General features: G+C 39.7%; 2 protein-coding genes across 2 annotated transcripts; one reads left to right on the top strand and one right to left on the bottom strand.

The window, feature by feature from the left end:
- Nucleotides 1–12634: 12634 nt before the first annotated feature.
- Nucleotides 12635–15452, bottom strand: bacc1 (BPTF associated chromatin complex component 1). The gene is made up of 6 exons (XM_076273629.1): nt 15036–15452; nt 14793–14887; nt 14568–14669; nt 14062–14288; nt 13830–13931; nt 12635–12890 (listed from the first exon to the last, which is right to left on the bottom strand). Exons 1-6 carry the CDS (start codon nt 15054–15056, stop codon nt 12826–12828), a joined length of 612 nt encoding a protein of 203 aa, XP_076129744.1. The 5' UTR covers nt 15057–15452; the 3' UTR covers nt 12635–12825.
- A 1503-nt stretch (nt 15453–16955) lies between these two features.
- rnasekb (ribonuclease, RNase K b) lies at nt 16956–18822 on the top strand. Its single transcript, XM_076273701.1, has 3 exons — nt 16956–17121; nt 17534–17616; nt 17889–18822. Exons 1-3 carry the CDS (start codon nt 17044–17046, stop codon nt 18031–18033), a joined length of 306 nt encoding a protein of 101 aa, XP_076129816.1. The 5' UTR covers nt 16956–17043; the 3' UTR covers nt 18034–18822.
- Nucleotides 18823–19115: the final 293 nt, after the last annotated feature.

The raw sequence follows: 19115 nt of genomic DNA, 5'->3' as shown, positions 1-19115 counted from the left end.
TGTGCGTGTGTGTGGGTGCCTGTGCCTGTGTCTATGTGTGAGTGCACACGCCCACGCATGTGTAGGCGTGTGTCCATGTGAGCAAGCAAATTCAAGCAGGCTATGTCATGTGCATCTCCATGTGTCTCTGTGTGAGCGTGAGCATCCAAATGTGCGTACACATCATATGTACGTGCCCAGTGTGTATGCATATGTGTGCGCCTGTCTACGTTTCTCTGATGAACTCAGTACATCAGCCTAATAAGCTATGACTGTCCAGCCTCTTGCTTTCCCCACACAAATTTAATTCAGCCTGGCATGCTGACCCCCGAACAATGCTGCGCACTCTGCCAATCAGTAAACTCAGACATCCTGACCAGTCTGTATTGTGTTGGTTTGACTTTTAAGAGTTACAGAAACAAAATGACAAAAAAATACGAAATCGAAATTACGTAAGCATAACAAAACATATGTTGTAATTAATTCTGAGTGCACTTTACGTAATTGAAAAACAGCAGATGTTTAGAGTGAAATCTCACGGTTTCCGAAAGTCTAGCGACAGTAGACAGTAGAAGGCGCAGACAGCAGAAATTGCATTTTCTATAGGCAAAATATGTAGCCATCCTTAATCAACCAATCCTAAGCAAACAACCTTACTGAGTCACCATTAAACTAATGCTAAATATATGTTATGTTTATGTGTACATCATGTGTACATATTTGTAAACTGCTGCAGTTGTGGATTTGTGTGTGTTGTGTGCATAGTGAATGTGAATGTCTCTTCCTCATTCTCAATGTGTATGTGTGTGTGTGTGTTTGTATGAGAGGGAGCGGGAAACACTGCACTGTCAGCCCCAGTCTAGAGGCCATTGCCATGGCAACCTCGCAGGCCCTTTCCCTCATGCCTCCGTGCCCATCGTCATGGAGAAGAGAGACGAGGAGCTTCAGTAGAGTAGCTCTGTCTACAGGCATCAGATCACCACGCACACACACGCGCACGCGCACACACACGCGCACACACACACACACACACACACAAACACACACACACACACACACACACACAGTCAAACTGATTTATGAGATGTTCAATATTACATACACAAGCTAAAACATCCATATACTGTTATCAACAGAAATAGAAAAAAAAAAATAATCTATATTCTGCAAGTATCAAGGGACCTTCAAACACTTTGCTGAGATATTTGCTCTTCTTTGAATAAAGGGACGGATAGAGTAAATAGGGCAAAACACTCCCCTGGGCGATGGGCTCCTTTTCTGCAGCTGTTGGACTGGCGCTAAATTGGCCTCGCTCTGCATCTGAATGTGCGTAAACAGCCTTGGGGGACATCACCCAGGGCAGGGGAGGAGAGAGGAGGCGCATGTGACAGGGCGACCTCATACTTTGCCTCTAAGGCCATCGAGATGCATGGTGAGACGTAACCTAGCAACCAGTGGTCATGCCACGGATGCCAGCAGATACTGATGACAACAAGAGTTATTACCTACCCTGGATCTGAATAGGTCCAACATACAAGGGTCCAAACAACCCTAGGTGACGAGTGTACCTGCATGTGTATCACTATGCTACTGCGGTCATTTGGTAGGTGTTACTGGCACTGTTTTTGTTATGTAAAATGGATGGAACTGATTTGCCCAAAATTCCTCATGTTAATTATGGCATATCCAAAAAACTACTTGTGACTATGCAAAAACAGTAAGTTCTGTTGTTACCATAGAATGTATATACAGCGGGGAAAATAAGTATTGAACACGTCAACATTTTTTTCAGTAAGTATACTTCCAGTGAGGCTATTCGCATGAAATTTTCACCGGACATTAGTATTAACTTAGGTAATCCACACATATATAAAAATCCAAACATTAATGTTTAAAAGTAGAGTTATGAGTAAAAAAGTGGAATGGCACAGGGAAAAAATATTGAACACGCTAAGAAAAAGCAGTACACAAAGGCAAGGAATGGCAAGGAACAAACTGGAATCTATAAGTAGTTAGAGAAATTATCCCTCCTATCTGTGCAAATTAATATAAGCTGGGTTAGTACATACTGGTAGGCTATAAAAAGGTTTTTTGTTACCAAGGTGTCACACAAGAAACATTTCATGATGGGTAAAAGCAAAGAGCTCTCCCAAGACCTTTGCAACCTTATTGTTGCAAACATATCAATGGGACTGGTTACAGGTGCACTTCAAAACTTCAGAATCATCCAGCAAGCAGTATTGTAGCCATTATCTGCAAGTGGAAGGAACATCACTGCATCATCAACTGGCAATGCACAGGATCTCCTTGCAAGATTTCTGACCAGGAAGTCAGAAGAGTAGCCCAAGAGCCAAGGACCACTCAGAGAAAGCTCCAGAAAGACTTGGAGGCAGCAGGTACAATTGTTACAGAGAAAATCATAGGTAATGCACTCCACCACCATGGCCTCTATGCACGCTCATCCCGCATGACTCTATTGCTGAAGAAAAAACATATCAAAGCTTGTTGAAAATTTGCTACACAACATTTGGACAATCCTATGAAATACTGAGAGAATGTTTTCTGGTCAGGCAAGAGCAAATTTTAACTTTTCGGATGTCATACTACACACCATATTTGGAGGAGAAATGGCACTGTGTATCACCCTAAAAATACCCTACCAATAGTGAGGTTTGGAGGTGGTGGCATCATGGTGTGGGCTGTTTTTCATCTCATGATACTAGCAGACTTCATACAGTTGAAGGAATGATGAATGGAGTCATTTTGTTCTGGGAGAATCTTTCCATCCACCAGGATGATGAGGATGAGACATGGCTAGACCTTCCAGCAGGACACCCGTCACAACCATTCAGCAAAGGAAGATCTTAATTGGTTTCAGAGAAATTAAATCAAGGCCCTGACTTCAATCCAATTGAACAGTTTTGGAAGTTAACTAAAGATCAGGATTCACAAGATGGACCCCTGGAATCTTCAATATTAAAGGACTATCTGTTTAAAAGAATGGGCCAAACTCACACCAGAATACTGTGACTGATTAGTTTCGTCATACAGGAAATGCCTTGAAGCCGTCATTACAAATAAAGGCTTTTCCACAAAGTATTTAAGAAATTTCAGCAGGTGTGTTCAATACTTTTTTCCTGTGTCATTCCACTTTATTACACATAACTCTACCTATGGACTTTAATGTTTGGATTTTTTTATATGGGTGGATTAACTGAGTTAATACTCAGGCCTGGTGAAAATTTCATGCAAATAGCCTCATTGGAAGTTTACTTACTGAAAAAAATGTTGACGTGTTCAATACTTATTTTCCACGCTGTATATAGCCACACTGTCCAGTTCTATATATACAGTCTATGGTTGTTAATAAAATTGTGATTATGATGTTTTGGACATTTCTAGGACTGCATATTTTCAAATCCCGCCTCCTAAATTTGAAGACCGCTGATTTATTTAGATCACTGCAGGAGGGCTCCCCTAATAGACAGTTTCTGAACATGGTTTCTTCCAGTTAAAATGGAGCTTTTCCTTGCCACCATCGCCTTACTGTTTAGGGAATTCAAGCTCTGTAAAGCATCTTGAGACTATTTCAATTGGCATTGGTGCTATATAAATAACATCACACTGGACTAAACTGAATTCACTTCAGTTATTGAAGTTTTAAGATCAATACTTGCTGGTCCCATGAATAATAAGATTACTAAGATCATTCAGTCAGACTAGACTTTTATAAAACATGGAAAATATGTACCAGTCAAATGAAGGCATTTGCCTCCATGGTATGGATTTAAATGCACTTCCCAACGATTCTAATCAAATTCCTTCACAGGGGGACAAGGCTGCAGAGAGAGACACTTGTGGAAGGAGGAGAGAGAGAAACCATCATGTCTGCTGGTAGCTACACATCCAGCCTCCATAGTCAAGAGGACTCAACCAACTAATGAAAGGAAACCATGGCAACAGTTCGGCTGTGCTGGTGGTACAACGAACTTGGCTCGTTTACAAAATAGTTTTACATAATCTCTAGGACAAGATCCTGGAATGTGAATTAGGGATGGCATTCCACCATGTGTCATTGTACTGCTTAAACCCTTTTAGTTCTGCCGTTAGAAAACGAAGAGGAAGGCTATTTCCAGTGCCTCATTCTAGCGCTTCATTTCTGAGAGAATGCAAGTGAAAGAGTAAACAGTGGATGGCTCTGGATTAGGACAAACAGACTGGACAATTTGGAAAATAAAGCTCCCCAGAGTGCACAGATGAGACAACACTGCCCAATCAACAGACTGTAAAAGGTTTCCAACTATATTTATACCATACACTCAACATCCTACTCACACTATTCCACAATTACACAGCAAAAACAGATTTTTAAAGTGTTTTTTTTGTTGTTTTTATTTATCAAAAATAAGTTCCTTTGTGGAGGTAGGAGGGCCTTACAGAGTGACAATCGTCAGGGCAACACTACACCAATCGGGCCTTTCTGACAGAGCAACCACAGAAAAAAGTAATTCCTCACCAAACCGCACATGACAGCCCACTGGACATTTGCTAATAATAATTTTTTAAAAACTCGCATACCATAAGAATCGAAATCCAGATGGTCTGATGAAATGAAGATTGAACACTCTTGCCACAATTCTCAGATATAGAGTGATCCTGAGTGAAAACCTTTTTAAGTGCATACAATCTCAGGCTGAGGCGAATATTTACATTTCAACAAGACGACTACCCGAAGCATGGGCCTACTGCCAAGAGAACACTGGAGTGGCTTCGGGAAAACTCTGTGAAAGTCCTCAAGTGGCCCATTTAATTTTTAGATGAGTCTGAAGCAATGATGGGCAGTAACGCGTTAGAAGTAACTACTGTAATCCAATTACTTTTTTCAAGTAAGAGTAAAGTAAGGGATTACAATTGCAAAAACAGTAATTAGATTACCTTTACTTTCCTGCAAGCAGCCTGCGTTACTGCGTTACTAAACCGTGATTTTGCCATAGACAGTAAAAGAATTTGGGATTTTGCCAAATGGATTTTGTGAGACTAACGTGACAATAATGTAGGCTATAGCTGCACAACATAGATGTAAACAACAGACACACGTGTGCAAGACATGGAGTGCAGGAGAGAGCGCGAACATGGAGCATTTAATTAATTGCAGTTCAGACATTAAGAAAGAAACATTAATGCTGTACACTCTTCGTGGGAAGGAAAAATGTTGTCTACAGCGAAAAATTCCACCTCAAATCTGAGCAAGCACCTAGCAAGCCGGCACAGGAATGTGAAACTCATTGAGACACCCCCAGATCCCGACATGACGGCTGCAGCAACAGGTGAACAAGAGGACTTCGCGGGTTCCCTGTAGCCTACTGGCCCGTTATAAAAGGAGCCAGGGCATTATAATATCTTGGCTGCATTCACTGTGATTTGGAAAATGGGCAAAAATATAATGTGGTCTTTGCCTTTTTGTAATGGGGCTGGTGAGTATTGAAGTCTTCAATAATTTGTTTCCCTTAAACCAGGGTTTCTCTACTGGGTCGCGGAGACATGCCAGATGGGGCGCGAACTGACGTGAAAAACAGGAGTTTTTTTTGGTATTTTTTTTCATCTGTAGCCTAGGCCCAGGTAGCACCCGATGCGCAATGGACGCACTGTGTTATTCATAGGGAAGCGCTCGTGTCAAGGCAGCGTGAGCGCATGTTTGAATCTGCAAGCACGTTCACTAATGAACATTTCTTGAAGCTGGCCTATCTTAGCGATATATTTGGAAAGCTCAATGAGTTAAATCTCCAGTTACAAGGCAAAGACAAGCACCTACCTCACCTAGCAGATAAGATTACTGCATTCACCAAAAAACTTGAGGTATGGGACAGGCCTCGATCGATCGCAGTATGCCTTTGAGAATCTGAGTGAAATCGCTGAAACGTCTGCTTCGGGAGCCACTCTTGTGATCCCATGTATTAAACAGTAGGCCTACATCACATCCCTGCAAAGTTTATTTCAAAAATATTTCCCAACTCACAGTACTCAGTATGACTGGATTATGGATCCATTTAATGCAGCATGTTGGTATTTCATTGAATATATTGTACAATGCTGTAAAGTATTGGCCTATGCTTCCTAATATGTTGCTGGAAAACAGAATATGTGTGTTTAATTTACAATGGCACATTATGTATTTATTTATTATTATATCTGCAGCACCAGCTGATTTTAATTCTGCTGAAGAGGATATATTTAGAACTTGTCATTATTTCAATACATTTGACAATTTTAAGCTTGACCTACCACTTTCTTAGAGCGATGAGGGACAGGTGGGGCTCGAAAAGGCCCCCTTGATCAAAGTGGGGAATGAAAGAAAAAGTTTGAGAACCACTGCCTTAAACTAAGCATTTACATGAAGCACAGTAGCCTATGCCGATTGAAACACATTCCACTCAGATAGGTGCTACCAGGCTCATATAGGCTATCACTTTTAATTGCAAACAGAAAATGTCTAGCTAGCTGTTTATACCAACTTAATATCATGACTATTGCTAATATAGTGCCAAATGTGGAGTTTGTGTACTAGCCATAGGCTTATATTTGAATGGAGCTGATCATTATGAGAGTTGTGTAGATGCTCTTAAAGTGACAGCGCACCATTTATAAATGAGTTAAACTGCATTAAATTAGTAGTATTTCTTAAGAAATATTTTAAACTAACAGTTCTGCTTTGGGCACCAAAATAGCCAGCAGCGGCACTGCACACACACAGTTCAAACACATACTCTTCTTTGACATTAGAACAGCCTAAATGTGGCATGCAACAGCATTTTCTGTTTTGGTAAATGCATTACTCCTCTCTGCACTGCAACTGTTAAAAGATGTAAATGTTAATAGAGACTTTGGTTTTAATAATTTTTTGCTGTATTTTATTTACATCTATTCGAATGAAGGAATATACACACCAAAAAGTTAAGATTGAAACTAATAAAACCAAGTTTTAAAAAAGCGTATTCAGGTTGTGTATAGCTAACATGTTTTTGTAAAGTAACTAAGTAAAGTAATTAGTAAAGTAACTAATTACTTTTGAAAATAAGTAATCAGTAAAGTAACTAGATTACTTTCTTGGATAAGTAATCAGTAATCAGTAACTATTACTTTTTCCAAGTAACTTGACCAACACTGGTCTGAAGTATAACAAAGTGTAACGATACATATTTTTCTTTAGTATGTTTATAATATTCTGTATTTGTTCAAACTAATTTAGAGAGAAGTTGTTTCAATTGTGTTCATTCTGCAGGCTGCAGTTTGTGTTGCTGTGGAATTGCATTATGTTGAACTGGCACATTTGTTTTTTAGTCGAATCATCAGTGTCAATCTGTTACAACATCCGCAGAACATTATAACAATAGTTATAGGGGGGCTTATTGCATGGCTATTGTATTAAACTGCATTTGTTTTCCCTAGGTGTAATTGACTGACAACTCATGGTCCATAACCAAAACTAATTCCACATAATGAACTTTTATGAAAGGAAATGGAAGTTTTAAAGATGAGATCCTCAGACCACTTTGTTTATATAAGCTCTTCATAAGTCAGTTATGGTGTTCTCATGACACCTGCGTTAGTGTGTGTTGGCTGGCTGTGAAACCCGTGAAAGAATAGCACATTGCTTGTCTCTAGTGATGTTCTCTAGGTGCAGGATAAAAGTAAAAACTGACAGGAATGATTAAATATCCACACACTCTTACAATAATGGATATAAAATGAAAAAATGTAACATCACAGCAGAGGGCTGCATAGGACAATTCTGTAATATGTCATTGCTGCTGCCAAATAAAATAAAATTCAGACAATCACATGGATTTATAGCCTAGAAATCTAGACGCACCCTAGCGGCGGAAAATTAATTTGCTCAGCCTGTACGTCTAGTATCAAACCATAGGGATTTCTATTGGCTGACGCCGTGGACGTCATCCAATCACAGCGCTCTATTTTGTTAGAGAGTCTTAAAGCGATGGTTCGGAGTAATTTCCCCCTAGGGTCCTCTGCACCATGACCCCGAGCCAAACACCCTCCCAGAACCTTTTTTCCCTTGGTCGAACCCTGGTCGAGTAGCGCTGTCAGAAACTAATGACGTTCTGCAGTCGTGATGGAACCAACTTTTATCTCGTAAATTACCCCACTAATAATGCCCTGAATGGTACAAAACTTCTGCAGTAGTACAACTATGACCTTTAGTCCAATAACGAGGCATTAGAAAGTTTGTAAGTGCACCAGGAGTTTATTTAAATAAGACTTGCCTGATTATCTGCTACTATACCGCTGCATCGACGTTTCTTCCTTGATTTGGGAAAAGCCCGTAAAAGTCCTGGCAGGAAGCATGCATAAGGATGTAGATCCAGGAATGCACTAATATTTTGTTCGTAGTCCAGTTTGCAACAATTATTAGTTAACACTAAGTTGTAAACACTTCGGGAAAAAAATATTAAAAACTGGATATACCAAAAAACGTTGATGTAATCGCTTCCTACAAGGACTTTTACTGGCTTTTCCCAAATCAGGGAAGAAACGTCGACGCAGTGGTATAGCAGATAATCAGGCAAGTCTTATTTAAATAAACTCCTGGTGCACTTACAAACTTTCTAATGCCTCGTTATTGGACTAAAGGTCATAGTTGTACTACCTCAGAAGTTTCGTACCATTCAGGGCATTATTAGTGGGGTAATTTACGAGATAAAAGTTGGTTCCATCACGACTGCAGAACGTCATTCGTTTCTGACAGCGCTACTCGACCAGGGCTCGACCAAGGGAAAAAAGGTCCTGGGAGGGTGTTTGGCTCGGGGTCATGGTGCAAAGGACCCTAGGGTGAAATTACTCCGAGCCATCGCTTTAAGGCGGGCTTAACAGGATAACGACAGTCCTGCGACGGTGAACAACAAGGAAGGTGGCTATGGTGAACGAAGAGCGGTTGTTTGAATCGGCGTTGGCGTCAACTTTGGAGGATTTGGACTTGTGCTTTTCTTTGAAAGTTGAGCAACACAATGCACTTAAGTCATTCCTTTCGAAGAAGGATGTATTTGCCGTTTTGCCGACCGGATACGGATATGGTCGTTGCACTGGCCTATTGCATGCCTAGGCAGTTTGAAAGACAATTCTCTGCCCGCCCCTTGGATTAAGCGAGGTGAATGGTTCGATTCCAGACTATACATTTCAATGATATAGGATGGCCCGCCAGGCTAATGGATTTACTCAATTTCTTTTCTTTTTTGTTGACAAATTTCTAAGGAGGCCTGAGTTGTCAAATATGAGAATATTTCTCTGGATATTACAATTTGTGCACACATTTTGCTAATTGTGCCCTCAATAAAGCGCTATTGCTTCAATGGTACCCCAACCAGTTCTGCTGCGTGGATAACAGATTGCAAGGCAATTCACTAAGGCCCACTCCTGTGGTACAGCACTAGCATGAATGGAACAAGAGAAAGTTGAGCGTTGAGGCTTTTCAAGGTGATCACATTATTTCCCTGTGTTGTCACATGATAAGTTCAAAGTGGGTATCAGATGAGGGCCAATTTGAAGAAAGCACACATCTTTTGAGAGATGAAAAATTAATGTACAGATTTTGCTAATTGCTTACATATATATCCTGAAGATAAATGCACATTGCTCAAAGTATATTTATGAAAGCCCCAAAATTAAGACTATTTCCTGATTATCCACTGATTATCCACTTGACTATGTGTGATTCAATGAGGGTTGATACACCAGCAAAACGACTCCTGATTCAGTGCATTGTTTATGCAGTCAGACATTATAAAACAGCAAATAAATAACATTAACATTCAGTCCAGTCAGTATTCTGCAAATGAATAGACTGTTCTTAGTGCCTGAGGCACACAGCAATTTGCAAAAGATTTGAATTTGAAAACCGCACACACACACACACTCTCTCTCTCTCTCTCTCTCTCTCACACACACACACACACACACAATAATCAAAATAAATGTCAGTCAAACCATTTGTTATTTTGCAAATTATTTGTTGCAATTGCTACACGAGCTGCTTTACATCCAGTGTTTCTCTAAGCTACTCCATACCCCTTTTCTTAGAAGAGAGGCTATTTTCAATAACAAAAAACAAAACATTTCTCCAGGTTACACTGAAAGTGAAGATGTGAGTTAGAATGACAACACTAGTGGTGGTGGCGCGTTAGACTGACAAGAATCAGTGCATTTAGTAGGGTCTATTACCATTACGTCACTCGCTCCTACTGTACAGGCATCCATGTGATAAAGAGCTGCGTCGAGAACAGGTGTAAGCTCACACCACAAGTGCAAACGAAACTGGCATATTCCACAAGACAAAACTGTGCAAAATTATTAAAGTCATCCGTAAAGCAGCTGTTCTTTTATGATCATTTAAATACAATGGAAAAAAGCTAACAGTTGCAATGAATCCGCTTCACACACTTAACAATGACCTGGCGTTACGGAGTCGCCCCCGCCATCTCTCCAAACTCTCATTTTCCCCTCGATGCAAAGGTATCACCCTAAGTTACCCTAACATTGAACCAGATATTGTGTTTCCATGTTTTGACCCATGTTTCAATGTTCTGCCAGCATAGACGTGGTTGTCATTTGCTCAGAGATAAAATAGTGTGCAACATGGACTTACCAGCGGTAATTATCTGGCTTGATTTGTTCTGTAGTCTGTGCACGCCTTCAAGCTGTTAGTAGCATAAGTTGCGAACCTTGACATACGTCAGAGACCAAGTGCGTTAGCACACGGCGCTTCCATAATCGATGACCTATTGAACAGACATGCAATGGTGGACAGCCGTGGTGCTGAAATAGTGGCTCTACGTCTGCATGAGTGTTGTCTTGATAGCGTAGTCTGCTCGGCGAGCGCTCTGCAGCAGCGACGCCACAGCGCATGCGTCTGCATGATTCACGGACCACCACCCAGGGCATTGAAGACGCAACCAGGCATGCATGACTACGAGATAGCGAGGAAGATAGTTGTTTTGGGGTGAAATTGACCGCTCACATCCACGTGACGGACGCATAAATGTTTTGTTATCCTCACTGACTAATCTACCCGACCCATATTGTGTCATGCAGAGATTTTCTGCAAAAATATTTCACTGTTGAAAACCAATAAAGGGGGTGTGTCATTGTTGGTAGATGTCTCCCCCAGTAGAGGGAAGACTGCTGTTGTAGTTGATCCTAAATTTCCCGGAATTTCTACCCAAATACTTTGCATCTCTTGTTTCTTAGCCTTTTGGAAAGTGTAAACTCAAAGCTCATTTTCTGTCATATCCTAGACCTAGAGACCTTGAATTTCCCCTGGGGATCAATAAAGTATCTATCTATCTATCTATCTAGATGATCACAAGCCAAGGCAGTTTTAAGAAGTTGCCAATACCCAATGAGACTAGGGAAAAAAGCAGTCTATTCAAAAGATACATTGTCTGCATCTTAGTCTTTGCATGTGTAAGGCATTCTTGATACAATTAAATAAATCAAATCAAATATTCATCACCAAAGGTAGACTTTTTACTAACAGTAATCAACGCCCCAGAGTAAAAGGGGATGTTAGTTTTCTGGTTTAATATTGTACTGCCCATGTCAATCTGAGCACTCCTAAACTCTCTGGATACTCCTGCTAACTTGGCCTCAGATACCAGTGTTTACCAGTGGGCCAATTCCTTTCCCCTCAGTAGTGGTCATACACAGAAGTCATAAATTGGATGGAGTTAGACAATTCTTTAACATGAATCTCAAAACAGAAGTTATTAATGCCCCATGTGTAGCATCCACCTGAATAATGTGAAGGTATAAAGAGCATATTTTGATAATCTGAAGGGAGGATGTCAGGAGTATTTTGGGGGCAATGTGAATGAAAAGGGAAATGTTCAATGACTTTGGTTCTGCTGGTATGTCATTATTTAGCGGAATTATTATATTTGTGTATACATGAGTACCCAGTTGTGCTGTTGTAGAATATTTATAAATTGAAAATAAAGGAAGCCAACAGTTTGCAGAAGAATGGTATCCCTATATAGGTCATCAAAAAAATAGGTTGTTATTTTGATACCTCAGAACAGTGTCCATGCAGAGACTATTCTTACTTCACATTATAATAAAATACTTGTTTAAAAAAAAACAAAAACAAAAACACAGATGCACCACCATGTCTGCCCTGAGATCATCTGAGAAGGACAACAAAACACTAATTTTCCGGTTTGGATCAAGCACGCTTCAGTCTCCAAAAATTAATAAAGTTACTAGAGAAGATAGCTCTCTATCTCTATTTGAAAAAACAATTCACATTCACAGATTTTTAAACTGTTGCTAATCTTCACATGACTTGTTATAATATAACTTTCCTTTTCCAAACACCACGCTGTCCCGTTTGTTCTCAGTATGTGCATGATCCAAAAAACTGTTTAGAAACTCAAAAAATGGTTGCACTCCAAAAATGTTTATTTTTCATCATGTATTTTCACTTTCAGCAGCAGGGGTAACAAGCGTTTAGGCCGAAACATTTGTTACCCCTGCCCTGCTGCTGAAAGTGAAAATAAATTAGCAAAAAGAAACAATTTTGGAGTGCGACCATTTTTTGAGTTTCTATAATATAACCTTAAAATATAAGAGAGTGAAAACAGTCAGAAACCCTGAATGAGGCATTTATTTTGGTGAGTGCATTTTTCTCTCTCAAAGGGACTATAACTAAAAACACATCTAACAATCTGAAAAAGACACAGTACTGTACAAAATATGAGTAATGGTACTTGACTTTGGTCAAGCCCAGCACTCCTGACGGTCTTCTATGCTTGGGAGGCAAAGGAAGATTTGGTTGGGTCAGCGTGAAAGCAGGGGCAGATCACTGGAATTCATAATCAAACTCGAGTCCAAATTCAGGCTCTCTGGAGAAAAACAAAGGGGTAGACAAGAGTTGTAATGATGTACACTATAAACCGGATTTAATCTTTTGCCTGTCACATGGACATTTTCCATGCAAGACATAACCAATGACAGATCACATCTTTAAAACATATTTGCCTGCAGTGTTTCAGTGTTCAAAGACTAGTGTCTCAGATGTCTGAAATCTAAACCACCACAAATCATTTGTGAAGCACACCCATTCTGTGGTAGTGGAGATTCTGCTGGTTTTATACCGTAGAGTGATATAAGTATATAGGAATATAGGTGAACATATGCTCAACAAGAAATGATGTACTAGAAGTAGAAAGTAATACGGTTTGACTGATGACTCACTAGCAGCTATTAAATGCATGTGCAACTTAAGGCTAGTAAAGAGTATATATAAAAAATATATAGTGCACCAATGCTATAGTTAACTACACTACTAGTCAAACGTTTGGAGACACTTAGAAATTTCCATTCCACTTCATTATAGACAGAATACCAGCTGAGATCATTTGCATTGTTTTTTTTAACTCAGGGCATCAGTTTTCAGATTACATTATGTGCTTACATAATTTCAAAAGGGTTCTCCAATGTTTTCTCAGTTAGCCTTTTAAAATTATATCAGATTAGTAAACAGAATGTGCCTTTGCAACATTGGATGAATGATTGCTGATAATGGGCAATGTAGATATTGCATTAAAGATCAGCCAACAGTCGAGAACTTTTTTGCAATTATGTTGCACATAATGCAATCTGAAAACTACTGCCTTCATTAAAAAAACAAAGCAAATGATCTCAGCTGGTATTCTGTCTATAATGGAGTGAAATGGAAATTTCTAAGTGTCTTCAAACTTTTGACTGGTAGTGTATGCAAAATTATCAAGTATAGTAACACAAAACCATTCTGCTTAAAAGGGCACTCTAATTTGCCTCACCTTGATCAAAGTTCAACTTCTTGGTGGAACCCTCTCCAAGACCTTCAATGTCCACCAAGTCACTGTTCACGTCCGAGTCATTCAGAGCACTCAAAGTAACATCTATTTGAGTAAAGAAACATGCATGAGCCACTGAGCCAGGCCTTTCCAATTGGACAAACAATACAATCCATAACATTTCACCAGCAAGCATGTAGACCTTGTGATGTGTGAAACTGTTCCGTTTCCTCACCTGCTGTTTTTTGCTTTTTGATTGCGGGTGGCATGGGGGACTGACTCTGGAGGGCCGTGGTCACAACAACCTGTGACGTTGGCACGGTGATGACTGTGGGAGCCACGGGAGCAGGAGCAGCAGCCAAAGCCACAGTTTTCTTCACCGTCTTTTTAGGAGATTCAGGTGAGAGAGGAACTCTACTGTCTTCATATAGTTTCCTTTTCACTGTGGTCTTAATTTGGGCACTGCAAGGGGAAAAAACAGGCTTGTATATTAACAGTGTTTATTTCCATCGGGTAATATCAAAGGGTCAAAATCAATTATTACCTACATTGCACATGGGCTTACACATTTAACACATTTTCTATACACCAATGACATTAATCGTCTACATTTTTCAAAGCCCTTGACAGTTGACACTATTACGAAAATGTCTAATATCATTGCTTGACAAATGATGAGATGAGGAGTGTACTTGCAGGGAAGTTAACAAAGCTGGAAAGTTAATTGAGAGAGGTCCTTACACTGTACGCTCCTTTATAACTGAACTGATGTTGTTCAGGTCATCGCCAAAACGCCTCACAGCTGCACGAAGCATCTCTATCTCCGTCTCTGTCCATTTGGCTCTGATGTACAGAGATAGAACAAATATGTGTGAAATACAATTGAAATAGCGCAAAGATACTTCTGTTCCACAGTTTTGACCATTCATTACAAACATCTCGAATAAACAGAAGACCATAACTCACCCTGCAGGACTAGAATCGGATACTGGGTGCAGCTGCATAGTAAGCTCGCCCAGTTTAGAGAAGGCAGTACCTGCCGCTGAGAAGATTTCGCCAACCTTAGAGATAACGAGAAAACATAAAACGTTAATAGCAACGTCAATAGCAACGTCAAAGCAATACAATTAGTTAGCTACTAATATGTCCATAATATGCGTCGATGTTCCTTGCATGACAACCTTTAACGTTATAAGATTACACACTTACTTTTGCAGAGGCTGAAGTCATATTTGTTCGTGCTTACTTCGAACTGTGTTTGTGGAATACTCCGTCGGTAAAAATTATAAATGCAAATGCCCTTAAAAATGTAAACACAATATGCTGAGCAAACAGCAGATTAGCCCACTATGCAGGACCCATTGGTAGCGCCACTGAAGTGAGGAGAGCCAATATACGCGGATAAACAATGGCTATGCTAACTAGCAAGCGAACTTCAAGCTTCCTGAGCAATAACTCAGTTTCACTTAGATGTTGCAAGTTAGGCTGCTAGATAGATGCAACTATAATGATTTTTAATTGAGGAAAGATTTTGATTTTTAAAATGTAGTAATTTTGTAAAATATCAATCGTCAAGACCCTTGCATACGCGAAGTTAAGATTTGCAATAAAAACTTCCCGTCGTCCTTTGCGCGCCTCTGAAAAAGTGATTGGTCAAGATTCTTCTTCTTTTTCAGTCAAGGCGGTGGATGCAAAACAGAGAGAGGAAAATACCTCCATCTAGAGGCTAGATTGTGTATAGCGAGTGTTCTGCTCCTCTGCTCAATATACTGCTAAAAAAAATTAAGGGAACACAAAATTAAAACCTTCCATCCTCTTCTCCATTCTCAAGCTACATTCACAGAATGTCTGACAGTTCTTGCAAAATAAAGCACTCGCCTCAAAAGTTTTACTTGTGCTCAGAACAGTGTCAGAATACCGATCCAGTGTGAAGTGTTCCCTTAATTTTTTGAGCATTTTTCTATATATATTAGATTAGATTCAACGTTATTGTCATTATGCAGAGTACAAGTACAGAGACAACAAAATGCAGTTTGTGTCTAACCAGAAGTGCAAAAAAGCAGAAAAGTGTAATGTGATATAAAAAGTAGTTGAGACAAGACAAAAGATATAGTGCAGTGTAGACAGTAGTATACAGTTGTTTTCAGAAGGTGGTTTAGAGTATAAATTAAATATAAGTAGAAGTAGATATACTCTTTTGTCCCGTGAGGGAAATTTGGTCTCTGCATTTATCCCAATCCGTGAATTAGTGAAACACACTCAGCACACAGTGTGCAGTGTATCAGTAACTTTATAAGAGCAGAATAAATATGGCTATGCAATATGAACAATGTATGAACAAACATGTACAGATATGTGCAATGTAGTGGCAGTACCATTATAGTAGTAGTAAGAACAATATAGATATATGCAGTGTAACAGGGGCGATGTCCGCTATGCTCTGCTCCCTCCTGACGTAGCCTACTGAGTAGCTTCACATTCTCACTCATTCTACAGTAGAGATCTGAACATTCTGCATTTAAAAAGTGTGTGCAAATAGGATAGAATGCAAATAATAACAATGGACTTTGTAGCCTACCAACATTTCTCTGAAATTCTCATTTCTCATTTTGAATTTCCCCTTGGGGATCAATAAAGTATCTATCTATCTATCTATCTATCTATTATATGTTACATGTTTGAAGCTGTTTGTGCAACTCATTCAAAACAGTATTTCGACTAAATTCAACTGGCCCTGAGCCAGTCATGATCTGATAGGTAGTGGATGCTTGAATGTGTTTATGGGTCTTCTTGTATCTTCCAAAAGATCGGAAATATCTATAGACTGTAAAAGAAGTAGCCCATCGTGCCATCAATATCACATGACTGAGAATTACTGGACGACCGTAATTCTGAGGAGGGGGCTCGTTTCTTGGAAGCGTATTACTATGCGTTTGAAGTTGCAGTAAATCATTTCTGCATTGTTATTAAATGATTATGTTCAAATAAAAGCTGTATAGCATTTATGTCTAGGCAACTTCAATGCTTACGTCCCTGATATTGCGACAAAACACACCATGTCCCCTTCCGAGATGGCATGGGCCGAACACTCACGGAAATTACCGATTTGGTGAATCGTGCGTCAGCTGATAGAATAGCGCGCACCACTTGTCCTTCGGATAGGGAGAGACTGTCATTTCTTCGCGTATTTGAGCGAATTACAGTTATATTGTAGAAAATGCCGTCTCTTTTATTTTGCGGTCCGAAAATGGCCGCATGTGGGATCGTGTTAAGCATATGGGGAGTTATCATGCTGGTAAGAATAAGTATGCATTCCTTCCCTGTTAATGCTGGCTAAAGATGGCTAGTTGTCATTTTCTAAGCTTGCTAGCCAAGCTAGCTAGCAAAGAAGCGTTAGCGAGATGCTGTGAACCTTTATCAGATTCCTTGATGTGAATCTCCTTGATGCGTATAAGTCGTTAAGGAAGTGTTATGTGTGTGATATGTGTTTCAGTGTTAACTGGTGTTTTGGCGTAGGTGCCTCTCGTTTGGTCGACGTGTGATGCTATGAGCTAGGTTTAGGTTAGTTAGCCGTTGCTATAATGCAGCCTGTCATTTATTTTATCTGAATTCTGAATCTGTGTTGTGCCTTGGTACATGCATTTGAGACGAATTCAAATTAATTTCGAAAGTAATGTGACGGACGTCCTGTATTCCTGTTCCCCTAGGTGATGCTGGGCATCTTCTTCAGTGCAAAGTCAGCCGTGCTTATTGAAGACGTTCCCTTCACTGAGGAAGATATCCGCAATGAGTAAGTAGAAGTTGGCATTAAATTAAAGATCTCTCTCTCTCTCCCCACACACACACACACACACACACACACACACACACACACACACACACACACACACACACACAATTTGATTAAGGATTGTAATACAGCCCTTCATGTTCAGGAATGTACTTCTAAATGGCCTCTTTGATACCTCTTTAGCTAAATAAAGGTTGCTGCTAAACAGCTGAAGATCTCATCTGTCTCTGATTTGGCTGCTCTAACCTTATGCCTTTGTGTCCTCCTTGCAGCAAGAACCCACCAGGGACAATATATGGCCTATACAATCAAGTGGGCATCAACTGTTTCATTGCAGCCGCCATCTATGTGGCAGTGGGGGCTGTCTCTCTTTTACAGTTCAGGTTGAACAAGCGTCAGGAATACATGGTCCAGTAACTCACTCACCAAGCTGGACACGGTTCTGCCAATTGAAGACCAGATTCTATGCAGGGAAAGGTGGAATTTGCTAATTTCACTTATCCTTGTTTATTTATTTATTAGCACATGTGTTGTGGTAATCATCATTCCTGTTATGCTTGTTAACGTTCCTCATGATATTTCTTTCAGGATGTATGCTGTGAACTATATTTTGAAGCAAAACAAACCTTCCAGAGTTTTAATTGTACATACAAATCCCTGTTATGTCTTATACAAACCCTTGTCATGTATGATACACGAAGGCTAGATTGTACATAATTATTTGGATAATGTTACAACTTAGAGACTGTCTATTGATCCAGGAGGGCACACTGACCGACTAGTCAAAGTGGACACAACATACAAATTCCTCTGTAGTTAATGATGATCAAGAGTAGTTGTAGGAAAGGCAGGTGTTAATGTTTACACACATTAAATTCTCTATCTGTGCTAGTGTGATGCAAAATCATATACTATTGTAGTGGTCACAATGTTTTATGAGAGTCTTGTGTTGTGAAACCATGGGGTATGCCGAAACATACTTGAGATGTCTTATTTGTCTGCTGTGTAAAATGAAACTGTCTATGAAGACCAAGGAGTGAACTGCAGCCGTGTCTTTGAAACGTGTGTGTGTGTGTGTGTGTGTGTATTTATGAGGATTTCTTTAAAATATATTATTACAAAAATGTTGTTTGTTTTGCGAAAATGAATTGTCCTTTACTGTACATGATTCACAAATTAAAGTCCAGAATGGGTTCAACAAGTGAACTGATTTTTTTTGTTATGCCTTTTTCTCTGTCCCCCCAAATTCTAGAAATAATACTAGCCTAAAGAAAAACAATAACCTCATATCAAGTAAACTAGCTGTATAACTCTGAAGAGTTGGCATCACATGTTCAATCTCTCAGGATGTTAACAGAGCAGATCCTAGAAAGACAACAGCTAAACAAATAGCGAAATATAAAGTTCATCAAAAATGTCAAATGAAGCTGAATTGCTATCGTGTGAACCATACACCTCTATTAAAATGAGCGTTGCGCTTGTGATTTTCTGACACCTGT

The sequence above is a fragment of the Alosa pseudoharengus genome, unplaced genomic scaffold (genome assembly GCF_046254945.1).
Source record: "Alosa pseudoharengus isolate Yale_2024_CS ecotype anadromous, Long Island Sound unplaced genomic scaffold, YU_APseudo_1.1 YU_APseudo_1.1_scf_8, whole genome shotgun sequence".
Lineage (NCBI taxonomy): Eukaryota > Metazoa > Chordata > Actinopteri > Clupeiformes > Clupeidae > Alosa > Alosa pseudoharengus.
This window is presented reverse-complemented; position numbering and strand designations above follow the sequence as displayed.